Genomic DNA, 16008 nt, shown 5'->3' with positions numbered 1-16008 from the left:
GGTGCTAGATCAGGGAAGTATTATTAGAAGAGGTGAAGGTATGACTGGACTTTGAAAAGATGGATAAAAGGAGGGAAAATTTCTGGGAGGGAAGATCAGAAACATGAGCAAGAACACAGAGAACATGAATATGGGGCCATATGGGGGGATGGTGAAAAAATCACCTTAATTGAAATAAATATGTTAGTGGTAGATGAGTTTTGGAAGGTAGTTTGGGGCTCTATTTTGAAGGACCTTGTTGGCTGAGCTAAGGAGGCATGGACTTGATATTTTTGGCAGGAGGGAGCTAGTAAAGTATTTTAAGCAGCAGAATAGCATGATCATATTAGTTATTCAGAAAGACCAGTCTTATAACACCAATGTGGAAGATAGACTGGAGAGGGACAAATGGAATAAAAATGAGAGAATTTAGGAGGGTATTGCTATCATCAGAGATGATAGGGATTAGCTCTAGGGTAGTGGCAGTGGTAAGTCAAAATGAGAAATATAAAATAGTTTTTCTTCTCTTACAGCCATTAATGGAAAGCTCTATGCCAATCTCAGGGGTCTTACCATGTACAAAGGAGAACGAGTGGCTTGGTACATGCTGGCCATGGGACAAGATATCGACCTACACACTGTCCATTTCCATGCAGAAAGCTTTCTCTATCGGGTGAGCTGGAAAGAAGGCTGAGTCCCTCAGAGTGCTTTGATATCCATTAAGAAAGAAGGGAATAAAAAGAAACATGATAATAATCAGTTAAAAGAAGAAAGGTCTTGTACATGGAGTATTGATCAGGGAATTCTAGTTTGGCTTTGTATCCCAAGGTCAGTCATTGCCCTCCAGGCCTTAGTTTTCTCCTATGATATAGAGGAAATGAATGGCTCATTTATGGGATACAGAGATTGAAGGAATAAATGTAATTGGGTCTCAGTCAGGGACTTGAGGTCCAGTAAGCAGTCAGACTGAGTAAGAAATTTCAGAGTAGTGTCTCACAATCTCTGAAAGTCCTTAATCCATTCCAGAACTTCAATTTAGGACCTATCTGTGACTACATGTGGGTTGTGAAGAAGAAGATTTTGCCTTAGGAAAAGGGGTCAGAGTTGTAGGCATTAATGTGGACTTAAAGACTTAGAAGTCCTGATAAAGGTGGTGGCATAGAGGAGAAACTAAATTGAGTTTCATTTCTAAAGTAAATATGTGGATCCTTCCTAGGGGTCAAGGCTTAAGCCTGCTAAAAATTATGGATATACTAGTTTTTAGCCCCCTAATGAAAGACTAAATGAACCTTACTTTGGGAGACTTTAAGAAAAATTAGGAGGAGAGAGTCTCCTCTGTTGAGTCAGTTTGTATGGGTGCGTTCACAGAGGAGATGGATAAGATGGAATCTTTAAGCTGTTCTCTGATCTGTGAATCTTAAAGTTCTATGTCCCTGGTGTGGATACCCAAGCCTTTTAAGTCCTATAAGTTCTGAGACTATCTCTACCCTTCACTTTCTCTCTCTCACCCACAATCTCTCTTGCAGAGTGGAGAGAGCTACCGGGCAGACGTGGTGGATCTGTTCCCAGGGACTTTTGAGGTTGTGGAGATGGTGACCAGCAACCCTGGGACATGGCTGCTTCACTGTCATGTTACAGACCATGTCCATGCTGGCATGGAGACTGTCTTTATGGTTTTGTCCCAAAGAGGTAAAGCCTAATTAAGCTATCTTCTAGCACTGTATCTAGCCTGTAAGAACCAGATAATCCAAGAAGTGACTTACATCCATCTTCTGATCCCAAGAAGACAGAACAGACCCCTTCTCATGTTCTCCCAACCAATATTTCTCATTCCCTGTTGCTCCCCTGCCCATGCACCCTCCTAATTTCTTTGATACTTGTTGAGCTCACATGAATTGACTCAGCCTGGCTGGGCTGTATGCATTGATGTTTAGTGTAGATTTGCTTCCTTTGAATACATTTAATTTGTATGTAAATTTATTATTTTAGAGTTTATTAGAGGTATTAATTATTTCAAAGGAATCTTATTAACGTTATTTTTTATATAAAGGAAAAATATAATTCTAACAGTCACCCCTTAATTGGTTTGTTTTGTGGGGATTGTCTAAGGCTGGAAAGAGATATTAGCCTTCAATTACAACTAATCCCAGACAGATGCTAACAAGGATGGAAAAAAACATTTTCCTTGTATTTGTTATATGGAGAAGTAATAGCCAGGGTATTTTCTTTACCAATAAATCTTTGTTCACCACCAATAACATAGAAGAATAGGCTGTGTTGAATTTTGTGTCTTTGGGCCATTTAAGGGTTGAGTCTCACTTCTTAAGCCTCTTAACCTGAATCCAGTACTCATCATTGTCCCCCTTGCAAGAGGCTCAATAGAAACTCCTGGGACCCACATGAATCAAGAGAGGTTATTTTTTCTCCTGTTCTTTTTTTTTTTAAGTCATGCTGTTTTGAAAACTGGTTATATTGAGGTAGGTATTCAGGGATTCCCAGCCATTGACATTCTGTCAGCAGGAATAGAAAGTGGGAATATGTCTTTAGACATTTAAACAGGGCTAGCAAACCAGGGTAGAAAATACAACTCTGCTATTTACCCCCAGGGAGGGAGACGAATAATTATACATTATGATTTCTTATATCTTTGGAAAACTTTGTTCTCTGGTAACACATACTGCTAGAATGTGTCTTCCAGTTACTACTGTAGTACTATTCCCTACCACCCAGACAGGCACACATAATTCTTTGTTGTATCCTGTCAGTCCTTAGAATCAAAGTCAAGTGGTGAATTGATGTATCATCAAGATGTTATAGATCCAAAGCAATAGATTGTCTCCATGTGTAGTAACGGGTCATGTCAAATATGGACCATCTAATAGATAAGAGACTGCATCAGTACATATCATCAAGGAACTTCCATGAATAATAATAGCTTACCTCTCTCTATAATAATGAGCCAGTCCATAAATTTTACCTATTTACCTTTTGTTTGTTTGACAGACTATGGTCTAATTTGATATTGTTCCAATCACATATAAGCTAACAGGCCAACCAGAGGGAAGAGTTGAAGACAGATAGGGAATAAAAGACTAATTGTTGGAAAGGGCTTCCCAGTGAAGAAGCAGGGGATGAAAGCCAGAGTTACAAAAAATATTAGAGTGGGGTAAGGTCATCTTTTTCTACTAAAAGAAGAGAGAAAACAGAAAAAGACCAATGTGTAGGTTTGGGTGAGCAGCTTGACAAAAAGGTAGATATTTCTGTCTGATGGTCTGTGTTTCATCTGTGATGGAGAGACAGAGTCATCTACTGAGAATGAAAGATAGATGATAGTGTAAGGGGCTTGAGAAGAGTGGGTAAAGTGGTTATGAAATAACCACTCTGGGTGGTGGGGAAAAAGTTACTCTGAGTGATGGAAAATAAATTAAGTATTGCCAAGCAGCACTGAGGACTTAGTTGAAGTTGGACCCAAAGAATACTGATCTTTATAATTGTGTGACGTTTCTCCACCAGCATTCATCATACCAGAAAAAAATGCAATGAAAGTATAGTTACTGGGGTTTCAGCAAATGATTATAACTTTCCTGGTAAGTTAGTAGTTGAAGTGATAGAAAATGGAGTCCAGCCTGGCCAGGAATGGAAGAAAAAAACAGGATGAAGCTGGTGAGGTTAGAAAAATGGAAGTGTCCAGGAGCTAGAGGTCTTCATGAGAGGAGAAAATAACAGGTGAAATAGAATAAATAGCATTAGAACATGGAGAGAATAGGAGGATGTTGTTAGATTTTAGACTTATGAGATGGAGCAATTCTGCATAATTAGTCCAATGTGACCATAAGAGTGGTTGATAGAATTGGAGTATATTTGAAATTTGTTGGAGTTAAGAGGTTTAAAAACTGTGCAGCTTAAGTGTTGGATAGGTCAACACTCATGATGGGAATTGAAGACAAGAAAGACTGAGCCACGTACCAAAGACTTCCATGAATGAAGAGAACTGTTAGGTAACAGTGACAAGAAGTGGTTGTGATTTTTTAGCCAAATAATATAAGCCTCAAAAGAGATGGATCTTTGCAAAAAGGGGAGGAATAATATATAATCTCAAAGCAGTATTGAGAAGATAAAAAGGAAGTATAGTTCTCAGAAAAGAGCTCAGCTTCATTAAAGCAAGAAGAGGAAGAAGTATTCTAAAAAGGTTGAATATGTAGGGATGAAGCTTTGACAAAGAGCAGGGGCTTCCTGAAAGAAGGATGGGGAAAGGTGGCATAAATAGCAATAATGAGGATAAAGTGCCAATAAATATGTAAATTTTGGCAGAGGGGTGACTTACCTTTTGGACTCCTAAGCCTATGCTCTTGCTTATATTTTGTGTCACTGCTCAAAATCAAATCCATATACCAATACTGACTTTGATCACAAGACAGTTAATTTCAGTCACCTCCGTTTTGCTTACTATATCACAGAGAGTTTCCTCCAACCAATGCTAACCTCCTACAACAAGCCTGTGGATAGGTAGGAAACAAGAATAGGACTAACCTCTTTTCTCTTTTTCCTCCAGAACACTTAAGCACTACCACCATCATCTCTGAAGAGACTGGAAAAGGTAGGGAGAATGATACACAGATTGGGTAGTTATATATGTTGTGCATTTGAGGAAAAGTTCAGTGCCTCTAGAAGATGGGTTTCACATAGCTGAAAGGTGACCTCAATACTAGCAGAAAACATCCTGAGATTTATTTAAGACTTCAGAAGTCAGGAATCTAAGGTTAAGCTTCCAGTTAAGCTTCCCTCAGCAGGTTTATTCTCTCTGACCCCCATGCCCAACATCCTGAGTTGAGGAAAATTACCTCATGCTCAGTTGAAGGCTGCTATCTTATCCTCTTACTAATGTGTGAGGGGAAATAAAATTCAAGGTCATGCTGAGTTGTGAATGAAGGTGCTATAGAACAGACATGAATTCCCCACAAGGACAGTGTGAAACTAGGACAAATGCCATTCAGTCCGCACCAGGTATAGAATACTATAGAATACTAAATAGTTGATGCTTTAGAACCATCCATTTCTGTCCTTCCAGAAAATAGAGATTCTTGTTCTATCCAGGCTGGGTTCAAATAATGCTTTCACTCTCTACCTCATTTGTACCTGAACTGAGAAAGATTCAGAAAGTTGTGAGAAGCTAGAATGGATGTTAGAGATCTTCAGTTTAGTCTGGAGGTTTTTCAGCTCTGTTTGGAAAGGTCCTAATGATCTAAGTATCTTATAAACAGTCAACCAGGGGACTAGGTTATGTCCTGGAGGGTTAGGGAGAGGTAAGGTGAAGCAGAGAGAGCAGTGACATACATATATGTATATATATTTGTATATATATACGCACATATATTTTTATATATACATATTTTGTGCATACATTTGTATATGAATTTGTACATATCAGTGTGTACATACATACATACATCCTCATAAGCTCTTGTTTGTTAAAAAAGTTCAACAGTGGGGAAAACCCCTCAAAACTGGTGGTCTACTAAAGCCCAATATTTTCTGCATGAGAAACTGAGAGATGGAAAGTGATTTTTCCAAGGTCACAAGAGAAGTAAGTGGTAGAATGTAAACTCAAAACCAGAATGTTTCCCAGCTCCCATTTGAACTCATTATATTCCATCTTCTCTCAGTTCTGTAAGAATATTGATTCATCCAGTTATACATTCATCAAACACATACTAACTGCCAGAGACACCACAAAAGTAAGACATAGTCACTATTTTCCAAGAGATTCATGTCTAAAAGTGGAATGAGACACAGAGACAATAATTGCAGTGCTGGATACTATATGTTATTTTTTTTAAGTGGGGAAAAAATAATAATAACTGATCAATTATTGTGCATTTGCTGTCTTCCAGGAGCTATGTTAAATATTTTATGAATATCAACTCGCTCAAGTCTCACAATAAACCACTGAATTAAGTATGGTTATTCTCCCCATTTTATAAAAGAGGAGACTGAAATCCAGAGGTGAGGGTGAATTAGGTCACTTGGCCCAAGCAAGTAAATTGTGGGAGTACAAGCAGTACAGGTACTTTGGGCACACAAAAGAAAGACCATTGTTAGTTATACAGCTGAATTAAGAAAGCTTTGCTTAGACCTATGTTTAAGCTAGGGATAGAATGGTGAGGAAGAAGAAGGGTGTTCAGGCAACGGGAGCAGCATGAGAAAGTCTTGGAGACCTGAAAGAGGCTCACCCATTCTGCAGAACAAAGAATGAGTTGCTATCCCTGAAGATAGTAAATAAGTGTAGGCTAAGTTAGAAACTGATAGTAAGAGTTGCAATGTCTGACTTGAGTCTGAGCTTTACTCCATAGGCTAATTGGAGATCATCAAAAGTTTGTATGCCAGGAACTATGAAAATTAGATATTTCACCTAGAAATATCAATGTGACATCAATGTTATAATGACCCAAAGATGTGAGAGACCAGACAGCACAGAGGCAGGCTCTTGTCATGGTCCAATGGTCAAAGTGAGTATTGATAAGCTAGATAATTGAGTCAAACTGCTTCTCAGGAGTTTCTACTTACTGTTCCCAGTTCTACCCTCTGGAACCACGCAAACCAAATTCAATTTTTTTTTTTTTTCTACATCACAGGCTTTTATATATTTAAAGAAATATGTCAAGGCCCTTCTCACTCTTAGTGTTAGCTCTTTCCATGGGGTTATTGGTGCCTCAATGCTTCCTCATAATTTTCTAAGCTATGGCCTTTTGTTACGCTGGTTCTCTGTAACCTCTGAATCTGTCATCACTGGCTGATCTTTTGAGGGATTAGGATAGTTCCTCTGTCCTATTTGGATGACCTTATTTCTCCTCTCCCAGAGTTGACTATAAAAGAAGATATTTTAGAGTATTCTCCATCCCAGGATTCCCACTTGCCTCTTGTTCCATTTCAGTAGCAATCCCAAGAGACATTGGAGAAAGCAATGTGAGGATGCTGGGCATGCAAATCCCTGTAAAGGATATCAAGATACTGACTTCTGTCTTGATGGCCATGGGTGTCACCCTCCTGCTCATTGCTCTGGCTCTTGGTGGTGTGGTGTGGTACCAGCATCGGCAGAGAAAGCTACGGCGCAACAGGAGATCCATCCTGGATGACAGCTTCAAGCTTCTGTCTCTCAAGCAATAACAGCTGGATCCTGGAACTGCACATCTGGGACACACTCCCAGCAGGCCATGGGCTAGCAGCTGACCTCACTGTCACTCTCAAAGGGGCATGGGTTTTAGAGAGACAGAGGAGGGAATCAAAATCAAGAGAGTATTTCTTCACTAATTTATTTACATGGAAATGATATGCTTTCTTTTTCTTTAGTTTCTTTACTCCACTTGGGCACCTGGGGCTAAGTGAGTCCCCTAGTATCTAATATCACAAATTTCAACAGCTATATTATATCACCCACTGACACTTGGAAGGTCTGGAAATTTCTAAAAACAGACTCTTCTCACAAAGTAGATACCAAGAGTAAGGGTCACTGATTAGGTTTCTACTGCTTTCCAGGACCTAGGCAAGTTCAGTTTGAACTGAGGCTAAGTGAGCTGTGATGATAATCCAAATCTAAACTAAGGACTAAGAACATAGGCATGATGGGGAATGGGTGGGTTGGGATTTTAAGATCCAAATTGTATTTTGATTCTTCTTGGCAGTGGACTATTTTGGTTAAGTGGGTAGATGGAATATTGTTGTCATGAGCAACTACAGCCTTTGGAGGCAAAAGCTCCTCAGGAAGCCAGTACTCCAAGTTCTTGGCACAGTTGCACTGAAGGGAATGTTGAGTGTCCTCTTCATGTTTTAGTCATAAAATCCTACACATTAAAATGCTTGTTAGAACACCGTAAGAGTGAACTTGGTGAATTTGATTGTCTCTGTGGTCTCTGGGAGGTTGTGACTGTTATTGAAAAAGAGAGCACTGAGCAAGACTGGTGGGGGTGACTAGTTTTGGGCATAGAATGGGTCTGCCTATCCTTTGTGGACCCTGCAGGTTTGTGTTTTGGAAGTGAAGAAGCTGCCCAAGAGGAAGCCTCAGAATCAGAGTGATAGGTACCATCTTTTGACCCATAAGTGCCAAAAGTATTCTGAATGCAAAGAAAAGTTGCCAGAGGGAAATAGAGGGCTGAAACTAGGCTCAAACCTTTACACTGGGCAAGGAGAGGTGGGCACAGATCTAATGGGCTCTTTTGGTAGTTGGGGGTATGAGAGGTCTACTTGCAATTTGGGGGGCCTCTTTATAGGGTAGAATCCTTCCTCTGGTAATTTAAAGCAATATTCCTTTGTCACTTACAAGTTCAATCCTCTCTAAAACCTTGGTCAGAGAGCACAGACAAGACACAGAGTAGGGATGGGATAAGATGGCCCATTCTTACTATAGTATCCATAATACCATTTTACATGGCAAGTGGAGAATGGAAGAGGCATCAGGGACAGTTAAAATAATAGCTGAAATGCATAGTGCTTTACACTTTACAAAGCATCTAATACCTGATTGCATTTTACTTCCCTTAGTTCTATCAGGGTGATACTTTGTTTTACCTTTTAGTAAACAAATGATTATAGAGAGTAAGTGATTTTACCCCAGGCCATTCAGATAAAAATTGAGTGGGGATTCAAGCCTTCATCTGTTCGACTCCAAATCCCTGCTTCATCCTTCTATATCAGGGAAACTCCACTAATCTCCATCATTTGTTACCCATATTGAATCCAACTTCCCTTTTCCTGTCTTTCCAAACTGTCTGCCTAGTTAGCAACACTTTGCAGATTAACTGTAGAAACTCACAAAGCTGATGTTCAGGTGTTAAATAATGTTGAAAGTTAGAGGGTAAAACACAGGCCAGAGCCCATCATTCATCTTGGTTTACTGTGGTCAATGGCTCTGTGGAGAGCTTTACTGGAAGTCTCAGAAACATATCAGGGCGTGGAGTAGGGAGAAGATTTGGATTGTTAGTGATAAAATCAAATGAGAGTATTTAAACCATTGCATAATCAATGCACTTAACAGCAGAACTCTGTTGGTGTATTGTTAACGTGAAGGTTATTGAAAACTCAGTGCACTCTGGGGACTCTACTCAATTATTGTAATTTGTATGTAAATGGAAGGTGGTCTCAGTCACGAATCTGAGACAAGGAGAAGTAGGTGGGATGGGGATAAGTTTCTTCTGAATGTGTAACCCTGTTCCTGATTGGGGAATGTAAGCTCAAGCCCATGTATTACAGAAAAGTATGCATTTTTGTAGTGGGTGTTCTCCCTGTGGGGATGTAGGAGGTATTTTTGACAATTAATTGGCACTTCCATCCATTCAATTGCTCAAGTCAGAAATCCCCAAAGTAAGCCTTGTTTGTTTTTTCTCCAAAATATCTTTAATTTATTCAGCTGTTTCTATCTTCATTGCTACCACCCCAGACAAAAACATAACCATCTGTTACCAGGATTTGTGTGGAAGCCTCCTGCTTATATCCTTACATTCACTCCAGCCTCCTACAATTGATTCTCCATGCAGAAAAGTGATGCTTGAAAAACATAAATTGGACTTACAGTTTAGATGAGCTGCCATATGTTCACCTCTCTCTGGAGATAAATAAACCTTGGAAATATTTTTTTTAAAAAGACAACAATAGAAGGGCTCAAAAAGATAGAGAAGAGGAAGGCAGCCTGAAAAAGAAAGAGAAACATAGCAAACAAAGCATCTTGCTAACACCTAACTTAGAAGAATGCAGCCCAAAGTCAAAAAGGAGTCCTAGTGACAACCCCAGGTGGGCCTGGGTCTCTGGAACGAGGGACTGGGGAGGAGCCTTGCTTACATCAAGTAACCATGGAAGATGCTCTTCATCCCTGCTGACCAGAGACTCTCCTCCCCCAGTTAGACATTAGGAAGCAACTGCAAGGAGAATCCCAACATAGCAAGCTGCAGCCCAGGAAGCACTTTTTGTGCCTGTAAGCTGGAGAATCCCTTTTCCTACCCAGAGACAATAATGGTTCTGGAAGAGGTCAACAGGAACCTCAGTGACACCAGAGAAACCAAGCAAAACTGAAAAGCACAGCAAAGTCTCTGAAAGTTACATTGCCATTGGAACACAAAATTATGCCAGGACTTATGCTAAACATAAACAGGGTTACTGCCTCCTAAAATAGATTGTTTTAATATGATTCAGAGTTCCATCATACCAAGAATCAGTAAAATCACAACTTGAATGAGAAAAGACAGTATACTTTCTGGGTGCCCTCTATGTGGGCTGTGTGGGTACTTCTGTTGTGGTGGGCTGATTACTGTGGGGACACTGGTAGGTGGGACTGTTCCCCTATCCAGTTGGTTGCCAGACACTGCCTTTTGCAGAGGCTGTGAGCCACAGGTGATCAAGGCCATGTCCTGGTACGGCTGCTTTCACAGTCAGGGGACTCCAGATCCTGTTGTCAAGCCGCAGATGGTTGTGGCCATGTCATAGGTTGACTGGCTACTGAGCTCAGGGGGATCTCAGGGCTAGTGCTGGCCCACCAGTGCGTATAGCCAGGTCCCATGGTGGCTGGCTCTGGTGCCAGGGATCTCAGATCAAGTGTCGACCTGCTGTTGGGTGGGGCCCCAGGACATCCTGCGGTAGTGTTGGCCTGCTAGAGGATGGGCTGGTTCTTTCCACAGCTGGATGCAAGGCTGCCATGGTCAAAGGGCTGGTGCTCGCACACAAGCAGCTGAAGCTCGGTCCTGGGTGTCAACTGACTTGCAGAGCTAGGTCCTGGGGTCCCTAGCTGTGGGGCAGGGGTTCCCAGAGCTGGTGTTGGCCCACTGGTGTCGAGCTCCAGGGCCCAGGATGACCCAGGGCTAATGCCAACACACTGGTGGGTCTCTGCAGGACCCTGGATACCCTAGAGTTGGTATAGGTAGGTGGATAGGGCAAGGGACAAGGGAATCCTGGGGCTGGTGCCAGGCTGCTGGTGTTTGCACTGTGTGTTGACACAGCTGCCTACAGGGCCTTGGTGATCCTGGGGCTGGTGCCAGGCTGCTGGTGGGTGAGGGCTGGTGCCAGGGCTAGTGCCAGCTCACAGGATGGCAAAGCCAGGTCCTAGGGTCTCTGGCTATGGGACCCAGAGTTTCTGGAGCTGAAGTTGTCCTACTTCTGGGTGGTGCCAGGGCCCAGGAAGTCCTAGGGCTAATGACAGCACACTGATGGGTGGAGCTGGGTCCCAGCATCGCTGGCTGCATGACCCTGGTGGTCTCAGAGATGTTGTCAGTACAAGGGTGGGTAGGAACAAGGCTCAGGGGATGCTGGGGCTGTTGCCCATGCCCTGGTGGGTGATGCTGGGTTCCAGGGTTAGTAACGGTCCACTAGTTTGTGGGGTTGGTTCCTGGGCCCTCTGGTGGGCGGGCCCAATCCCAGGAGGGCTTGGGTCTTGGGGTGGGGGTCCTACAGAAGCTGGCCTGCTGGTGAGTATGGCTATATTCCTGCTCTGCTAGCTGCCTGACATGGAGCATCCCAGAACTGGTGCCAAATGGCTGATGGGTGGGGCCAGGTTCTAGCACTAATAAGCAACAATGGTGCTTACCAACACCAGTGTACTCTTGGTGGGATGAGCTCCCACAAATGGCTAATGCCAGTGTCTGTGTCACCAGGGTGAGTTTCAATTGCCTCTTGCCTCTCCAGGAGGCTCTCCAAAATCAGTAAGCAGATCTGACCCAGGCTTCTTTAAAATTACTGATTCTGCTCTGAGTCTCAGAGCATGTGAAATTTTGTGTGTGCCTTTTAAGGGTGGAGTCTCTGTTTCCCACAGTCTTCTGTCTCTCCATAAAGCTCCACTGGCCTTCAAAGTCAAATGTTCTGGGGGCTCATCTTACTGGTGCAGGACCGCATGGTTGGAGAGCCCAATGTGGGAAGAATGAGTGCAATTGGGATTATTCTCCTTTCGTGGTTATATACCAGGGAATATGGGTCTCAACTATACGGAAGCTCTGTCTCTCCTACTCATCTTGTGATTCCTTATTTATATCTTTAGCTGTAGCATATCTTTTCTGCTAGTCTTCAGGTTGCTCTCATGGATAGTTGCTCTTTGAATAGTTGCAGTTTCATTGTGTCCATGGGAGGAGGTGAGTTCAGCGTCTACCTAGTCAGCCATCTTGTCCATACCTCCATCCAGTCTCATGTTACAATTAAAAAAAAAATCAGACACTATTTAGACACTAAAGGATACAGGGATAAACTGTTCAAGCTCATTTTCCAGTACAGAAGACAGTTATAAGTAAAGCGCTCTGAAAGTAGATGGAAGAACCAGATAACTGGGAGGGATCAGGAGGAATAGCAAAGAGAGTATACTTCAGTTGAACCTTGAAGGATGAGGAGAAACTTGGTAAATAGGTGAAAAAGCATTCTATGCCAGGCTAACAACATATATGACAGCAGGAAGCTTAAGATTGTATTGTGTCTTTAGGATGTAGAAAAGGAAATTCATATTTTAATGTCTAATGGAGAAATATTACTTTTTCCCACTATATGTGCTCCTCATCCATTCTGTCCCATTTCAGCAAATGGTATCACCATCTCTTAAGCTATTCAAGATGGAAATGTAAGAGTCATCCTTCAGCCCTCCCTTTCCCTCACCCCTAACTTCCAATATAACCATAATTTCTACCAGTAATATATACAAAATGTATCCATAATCAATCTATTTTTAACATTTCTACAACCCCAGCTAAGTCCAGGCCACTATCAACTTTCAACTCAACAAAAGCAATAACCTCCTCTCTGTTCATACTTTTACCCTTGCCTTCCCACTACCCATTCTTTCCACTGCAAATTGTGAGAACTTTAAAAAACATAGATTGGGAGAGGAGCTTCAAGACGGCAGAATAGTAAGATGTGGAGATCACCTTCCTCCCCCAAAATACATCAGAAACACATCTACATGTGGAACAACTCTTACAGAATACATACTGAACGCTGGCAGAAGACCTCAGACCTCCCAAAAGGCAAGAAACTCCCATGTACCTGTGTAGGGCAAAAGAGAAAAAAGAAAAAAAGAGAGACAAAGGAATAGGGAAAGGACCTGCACCAGTGGGAGGGAGCTGTGAAAGAGGAAAGGTTTCCACACATGAGAAGCCCCTTTGTGAGCGCAGACTGTGGTTGGTGGAGGGAGAAAGCTTCAGAGCCATGGAGGAGAGTGCAGCAACAGGGGTGTGGAGGGCAAAGCGGAGAGATTCCTGCACAGAGCATCAGTGCATACAGCACTCACCAGCCTTAGAGGCTTGTTTGCTCACCCGCCGGGGTGGGTGGGGGCTGGGAGCTCAGGCTCGGGCTTTGGAGGTTGGATCCCAGGGAGATGACTGGGGTTGGCTGCCTGAACACAGCCTGAAGGGGGCTAGTGTGCCATGGCTAGCTGGGAGGGAGTCCGGGCAAAAGTCTGGAGCTGCCAAAGAGGCAAGAGACTTTTTCTTGCCTCTTTGTTTCCTGGTGCACGAAGGGAGGGGATTAAGAGCGCCACTTAAAGGAGGTCCAGGGATGGATGTGAGCCACGGCTATCAGCGTGGACCCCAGAAATGGGAACGAGATGCTAAGGCTGCTGCTGCAGCTACCAAGAAGCCTGTGTGAAAGCACAGGTCACTATCCACACCTCCGCTCCCAAGAGCCTGTGCAGCCCCGCAGAGCCAGGGTCCCGTTATCCAGGGACAAATTCCCAGGGAGAACACACGGCATGCCTCAGGCTGGTGCAACGTCACACGGGCAGCTGCCACCGCAGGCTCGCCCCGCATTCTGTGCAACTCCCTCACCCCCAGCCTGAGTGAGCAAGAGCCCCTGAATCAGCTGATTCGTTAACCCCGTCCTGTCTGAGTGAAGAAAAGATGCCCTCAGGGGACCTACATGCAGAGGAGGGGTGAAAGCCAATGCTGAACACCAGGAGCTGTGCAAACAAAGAAGAGAAAGGGAAATCCCTCCCAACAACCTCAGGAGCAGCGGATAAAATCTCCACAATCAACTTGATGTATCCTGCATCTGTGGAATACCTGAATAGACAACAAATCATCCCAAATTGAGAGGGTGGACTATGAGAGCAACCATATATATATATTTTGCTTTTTTCCCCCTTTTCTCTTTTTGTGAGTGTGTATGTGTATCCTTCTGTGTGTGAATTTGTCTGTATAGCTTTGCTTTTACCATTTGTCATAGGGTTCTGTCTCTCCGTTTTTTTTTTCTTTTGTATAGTTTATTGCATTTGTTATCATCGCTGAATATGTTTTTTTTTGGTTTTGTTGCTCTCTTCTTTCTTTGTTTTTTTTATTACTTAAAAATATAATTGTTAATTTTTATTTTAATAACATTATTTCATATTGTTTTATCATCTTCTTCCTTTCTTTCTTCTTCTTGTCCCATTTATTCTGAGCTGTGTGGATGACAGGCTCTTGGTGCCCAAACCAGGCATCAGGACTGTGCCTCTGAGGTGGGAGAGCCAAGTTCAGGACACTGGTCCACAAGAGACGTCCAAGCCACACGGATTTTCAAATGGCAAAAATCTCCCAGAGATCTCCATCTCAAGACCCAGTTCAACTCAAAGAACAGCAAGCTACAGTGCTGGACACCCTAGGCCAAACAACTGGCAAGATAGGAAAACAACACCATCCATTAGAAGAGAGAATGCCTAAAATAATAATAAGGCAACAGACACCACAAAACACACCAGCAGATGTGGACCTGCCCAAAAGAAAGACAAGATGCAGGCTCAACCACCAGAAAACAGGCACTAGTCCCCTCCACCAGGGATCTTGCAGAATCCACTGAACCAACATTAGCCACTGGGAACAGACATCAAAAACAACGGGAACTACGAACCAGCAGCCTGTGAAAAGGAGACCCCAAACACAGTAGGTTAAGCAAAATGAGAAGAGAGAGAAACACAGAGCAGTTGAAGGAGTAAGTTAAAAACCCTCCAGACCTAACAAATGAAGAGGAAGTAGGCAGTCTACCTGAAAAGGAATTCAGAATAATGATAGTAAAGATGACCATAATCTCAGAAATAGAATGGAGAAAATACAAGAAACGTTTAACATGGACCTAGAAGAAATAAAGAGCAAACAAACAGTGATGAACAGCACAATAAATGAAATTAAAAATTCTCTACAAAGAAAGGGTAAATAGGGCCTCCCTGGTGGCGCAGTGGTTGAGAGTCCGCCTGCCGATGCAGGGGATACGGGTTCGTGCCCCGGTCTGGGAGGATCCCATATGCCGCGGAGCGGCTGGGCCCGTGAGCCATGGCCTCTGGGCCTGCGCATCCGGAGCCTGTGCTCCGCAACGGGAGAGGCCACAACAGTGAGAGGCCCGCATACCGCAAAAAGAAAAAAAAAAAAAAAAAAAAAAAGAAAGGGTAAATAGTAGAATAACTAAGGCAGAAGAACGGAAAAGTGATGTGGAAGATAAAATAGTGGAAATAACTACTGCAGGGCACAATAAAGAAAAAAGAATGAAAAGAATTGAGGACAGGGCTTCCCTGGTGGCGCAGTGGTTGGGGGTCCGCCTGCCGATGCGGGGGACACGGGTTCATGCCCTGGTCTGGGGGATCCCACATGCCGCAGAGCGGCTGGGCCCATGAGCTATGGCCGCTGAGACTGCGCGTCCGGAGCGCGTGTTCCACAACGGGAGAGGCCACAGTAGTGAGAGGCCAGCGTACCGCAAAAAAAAAAAAAAAAAAAAAAAAGAATTGAGGACAGTCTCAGAGGCTTCTGGGACAACATTAAATGCACCAACATTTGAACTATAAGGGTCCCAGAAGAAGAAGAGAAAAAGAAAGGGACTGAGAAATATTTGAAGAGATTATAGTTGAAAACTTCCCTAATATGGGGAAGGAAATAGGTAATAAAGTCCAGGAAACACAGAGAGTTCCATACAAGATAAATACAATGAGAAAAATGCCAAGACACGTTTTACTCAAACTCTCAAAAATTAAATATAAAGAACAAATATTAAAATCAGAAGAGGAAAACAATAAATAACATACAAGGGAATCCCCATAAGTTTAAGAGCTGATCT

The 16008-nt window shown here is 42.8% G+C and overlaps 1 protein-coding gene across 3 annotated transcripts in view; it reads left to right on the top strand.

Annotated features, from left to right (window-relative positions):
- Positions 1 to 7587, top strand: part of HEPH (hephaestin) — a 103606-nt gene extending 96019 nt beyond the window's left edge. For all 3 annotated transcript variants that reach the window (XM_081221928.1, XM_081221929.1, XM_081221927.1), the window contains 4 exons: positions 513 to 652; positions 1506 to 1668; positions 4532 to 4576; positions 6911 to 7587. In XM_081221928.1, the coding sequence (XP_081078054.1) occupies positions 513 to 652; positions 1506 to 1668; positions 4532 to 4576; positions 6911 to 7143 (581 nt within the window). In that variant the 3' untranslated portion in view covers positions 7144 to 7587. The remainder of the gene's footprint in view (positions 1 to 512; positions 653 to 1505; positions 1669 to 4531; positions 4577 to 6910) is intronic.
- Positions 7588 to 16008: the final 8421 nt, after the last annotated feature.

Source organism: Mesoplodon bidens, assembly GCF_964165515.1.
Source record: "Mesoplodon bidens genome assembly, chromosome: X".
In the NCBI taxonomy this organism is placed as follows: Eukaryota; Metazoa; Chordata; class Mammalia; order Artiodactyla; family Ziphiidae; genus Mesoplodon; species Mesoplodon bidens.
Note: the sequence above shows the minus strand (reverse complement) of the source record. Positions and strands in the feature narration are given on the sequence as shown.